Below are 4629 nucleotides of genomic sequence, written 5' to 3'. Positions count from 1 at the left end.
AGCGGCTATGGAGGGTGGTATGTAGGTTTGTAGGGTACGGTAGTGTTGATGCAATCTTGATGGTGGTAGTGGTGGTGGTAATAGTGCTGATGGGAACAGGGTGGTGATGGTAGTAGGTGATCTTGATTTTGAATAAGATGAGGTTGAATTTCGTAGTGATGCTTCTTGCCGTGGTGGCTGGTGGGTTGATTGTGTGTGTGTGTGTGTGTGTGAGTGTGATATTGGTGGTGAGGGTAATTGGAGTGGTGGCAGTGGCTGTAATGGTAGTGATGGTGGCTGTATTGGTTGAAGTGGTGGTATTTGTAATAGTTGAGTGGTGGCAGTGGCACTGACACTACCAGTGCTGGTGGTAGTGGTGAAAGTTGTGATTATTACGTATTTTTGTTTGTGAACAAGTATTGATATGTTGTTGTTGTTGTTGGTGGTGGCGGCGGCAGTGATGGTGACAGGGTTGCAGGTAGAAGTAGAGAGGAAGATTGTCTGAGAGAGAAAGAGGGACAGAGACAGAAAGGAAAAGAAAGACAGACAGACTGACAGACAAACAGGAAGAGAGAGACAGGCAGACAAACAGACAGTCAGCTGATGCTAAAAATGTCTAAGATATGACATAACAGAGTAGAGGGAAGGAAAGGCAAAAACAGAGTAGAGAATAGATTTTGAGGGGGTTTCAGTCTCTCTTCTTTTTTTTCTTTTTTTTAACGTAACACAAAAAGGAGACAAAAATAATTGCTTATACAGCTGACTGAGAAATCTTCTCATAACATCGCATCTGCTCAGAATTCAATGCTGGATTGTTTATTTATTTATTTGTTGTTGTTCTTGCTGATTTATTTGTTGTTGTTCTTTTTTTCTCCTTCTACATAACGATCATGAACTGGATATTTCATTCAGATAAGAACAGCAAGAATGGGTCTCAGGAACTTGATACAAATTGCTTTCTGTTCCTATGGAAAGAAACATCTTTTAATAGCGAGATTTACATTAGGCTTAGCGAGCTGCCACTGATGCTACCAAGGCTGCAGCTGACACAGGCATCGATGCAGGCTATGGAATTTGGAATATAGATTTTTAAATAGGTACATAGCCTCACATTTATAGGAGAATAAAGGACAGAAGACTATATTCTTGTTGTTGTTGTTGTATGGCCCTAAGTCAGCTCTGACTCAGTAAACTTATGAGCAAAAATGTCCCAGTCGTGACCATCCAGTCATTTTGTATATCTGGAACAGGATTATGAAATATGAATATAACTAAATATGGTGTGACCAGGGAGCGTTCATGTGATCAGAGATCACATGTGAATTTGTATTCCCTCTGAAACTCTGAACATGAACTCTACACATCAGCAATGAATGACAACTATGGCTAAGGCATCTGCACTGTCCAATACACTTGCTCTCCTAGTGGGGCATTTGTCAAGTTTGCATGGTGGACTTTTAGACTGCAGGCTGACGCATTACTTTGCTTGCTGGAATGTTAAGGGCAACCATCAGATGAGATCAGCATTCTTGAGGTATGTGTAAGTATGGTGTGAGGGAGATTTAGGTGCTTTTTTTTTTTTTTTTGGCACTCCATCACTTACAACAGTGAGGGTTCCAGTTGATCCAATCAATGGAACAGCCTATTCATGAAATTAACAGGAAAGTGGCTGAGCACTCCACAGACGTGTGTACCCTTAATGTAGTTCTGAAGGGAGATCCAGTGTGACACAGAATGTGACAAGGCTGGCCCTTTGAAATACAGGAACTACTCATATTTTCCAGCTGAGTGAACTGGAGCAAAGTGAAATAAAGAGTCTTGCTCAACGACACAACACACTGCCAGGAACCAAACTTGCAACCTTACAATCATGAGCCAAATACCCTAACCACTAAGCCATGCACCCTCATGCTGCTGCTCATTGGCTCATGCCCATGCTTATATATATGTGTGTGTGTGTGTGTGTGTGTAACAAATGAGAGAAACAGAAAATGAATTCACAAGATTTTTTATTAATCACAATAATCGTTTTGACCCAACTTGTATCTATTCCTCACAGGTGAGATACTATACAACTTATGGTGTACCTTTCAGTGCTAATGTATCTCAAGTGACTTGGTTCTATTATTATACAGCATGTTGTTATTTGTCTGTAGGTGGTTGCCTATATGTGTGTGTGTGTGTGTGTATATATATACATGATATGTAGGTATCAGCATTCAAAACAGATCCCTAGCGCCAGCCTCAGCTGTCAATTTGGAACCTAACGGATGACCAATTATAGCACTTATGCAGCGTACCTATTGGTTTAGATCCGGGCTGGCCAACCTGAGGCCCATGGGCCACATGCGGCCCGCAGACTTTTATCTTGTTGTCCACTTGATACTTTCTTGAAATGGGTTTATTTAAACAAGTATTTTTAAAATTTTACCAAAAGTTCAAGATTGTAATGAAAAGTAAAAAAGAAAGATACTACTGTCTTTGCAACAATATTTCATGTTCAATCAACGATCATTCATTCATTATTGTAATAATAGCACAAGAAAGCAAAATGATTTCAATTCTGTCCGTATACAAGCGGCTCTCAAAAAACTCTCTGTAATTAAAGTGGCCTGCAATGTAATTCAAGTTGGCCAGGTTTAGATCATCAGTGAACTAAACCCCTCATATTCTTTATATATATATATTATATCATCATCATTTCAATGTCCACTTTGCATTCTTGTGTGGATCAGATGGTGTTTACTGAGGCAGGTTTTCTACAGCTGGATGCCCTTCTTGTCACCAACCCATACCTGTTTCCAAACAAGGTAATATTTCTGCAAGGTCAGACATGTTCTCACAGAATATTGGAAATGAATGACACTGCACTGACAACCATTTTACAACTATTGCATGATGTCAAGACAAGTGGACACACACACACAACAGGCTTCTTTCAATTTCTGTCAACCAAATCCACTCACAAAGCTTTTTGGTCAATCAAGTGAAACAGAAGAAGATACTGGCCCAAGGTGACACAGTAGGACAGAACCTGTAACCATGTGGTTGGGAAGCAAACGTCTTGCCATACAGCTTTGTACCACAATATTCCACAGACGCTTGTACCTGTGGCCTAATCTTCGGACAGATTTAGCATGACAGTATGTGTGTCAAGACTAATCCTTTGAAATTGTGTGGATTGTTCGTCTATTTCACTGACAATGTTTGGGTTGACATGATTTGACACAAGACATCTTTTCCCAAGGTACCTCAAGTTCTTAATCAATCAGACATGTTTATCTACACCTGTGATTCTCAACCATTTTTCACCTATGGACCCCCTTGGATCCCTATTTTACTCAGATGGACTCTCATAGCCATTAGATGTTTAAAAAAATCCTATCATATTTTTATAATTGAATATTATAAAGAACTGCATAAAAAAATTGTTAAAATATTTTGTGTTGTAGAGGTATATCTGATTTATTGCACATAATTTTTAACAACAAAATCTTATATGGACCACCAAGGGCCATATGGACCCTGGCTGGGAACCATTGATATAGACCTTGAAAAATAAAATATCAACAAACAGACACATAAAAATGACTCTGTATTCAACATTACCTAAGTTATGTCGACTTTATTCTTTAAAAAAGACAGAAGAAATTTAAAATACAAACAAAAAAAGGGCATTTTTGTCAATATTCTTTGCCATACTTATATTAATGATGATGACAATAATACTGTTTGTTTGTTATCCTAATACAGGCACAAAGCCAGGAATAAAAGGGAGAGGGGAAAAAACTGAACAGTTGATAAATATCAACCCCAGTTCATAACTGGTACTTTATTTTATTGATACCTACCACCCACCCACACACAGAAGGATGACAGGTAAAGGAAAAGTTGACTTAGGCAGGATTTAAGTCGAGAATGTAAAGTGATGCAACTAAAAACCACACGGCATTTTGTCAATTGCTCTACTGATTCTGACTTAAAATTCACTCCCCTTTGTGATGATGATAATAAATAATTTATGTTTTAACAACAATTGATTTTTCTTTTTCTTTCAGTGAGAGGGGTGGGAAAGGGGATTTGAGTGGTTGAACAATACAAGAAGTTTCTTACTGAAATTGCGTATTTTTTTTCTTTTTCTTTTCCCTCTTCTTGTCTAATTTTATTGTTTTTACCTTTCATATATTTATTTTTGTATATTTTAACAGGAGTTTAGAAAACAAGTAAGAAAAAAATCACAAATATTATAATACAAAAAGAAATTACAAAAACAAAAAAAATATACAGAAATGGGAAAAAACAGAAAAGAAAAACTCAACAGTTTTCTCTGCAGGTATGAATGGTTCGATTATTATATGGATTTTTTTTTTTTGTTAATTTGTTTATTTATGCTTGTGTTTTTGTCAATGTGTCTATTCTACTTTCTTTGTGAATTGTGATGTAGAAGGTCTTCTGACAGTGCTGTTGGTGGCGGCACCTTCCCTAGCACGGAGTTGCAGGTGAATGATGAGGCGGCAGGAGAGGAGCAAAGCGAACACAATTGCCGGGCTCATTCTCTCCAGCCCCTCATCAAGAGCATAATGGGTGTAGATATCACTCAACATAATCAACAGCAGCGATACATTTGCAACTTGCTTCAAGCTCCCTGAA

The 4629-nt window shown here is 38.1% G+C and overlaps 1 protein-coding gene across 1 annotated transcript in view; it reads right to left on the bottom strand.

The window, feature by feature from the left end:
* Positions 1-1971: 1971 nt before the first annotated feature.
* The window catches only part of LOC106875404 (novel acetylcholine receptor chaperone), a 13809-nt gene continuing 11151 nt past the window's right edge, over positions 1972-4629 (bottom strand). The window contains exon 3 of the mRNA XM_014923515.2: positions 1972-4624. Coding sequence (XP_014779001.1) covers positions 4392-4624 — 233 coding nt within the window. The 3' untranslated portion in view covers positions 1972-4391. The remainder of the gene's footprint in view (positions 4625-4629) is intronic.

Source organism: Octopus bimaculoides, chromosome 19, assembly GCF_001194135.2.
Source record: "Octopus bimaculoides isolate UCB-OBI-ISO-001 chromosome 19, ASM119413v2, whole genome shotgun sequence".
Taxonomy (NCBI): Eukaryota; Metazoa; Mollusca; class Cephalopoda; order Octopoda; family Octopodidae; genus Octopus; species Octopus bimaculoides.
The sequence above is the reverse complement of the archived record's forward strand: the minus strand, read 5'-3'. Positions and strand labels throughout refer to the sequence as shown.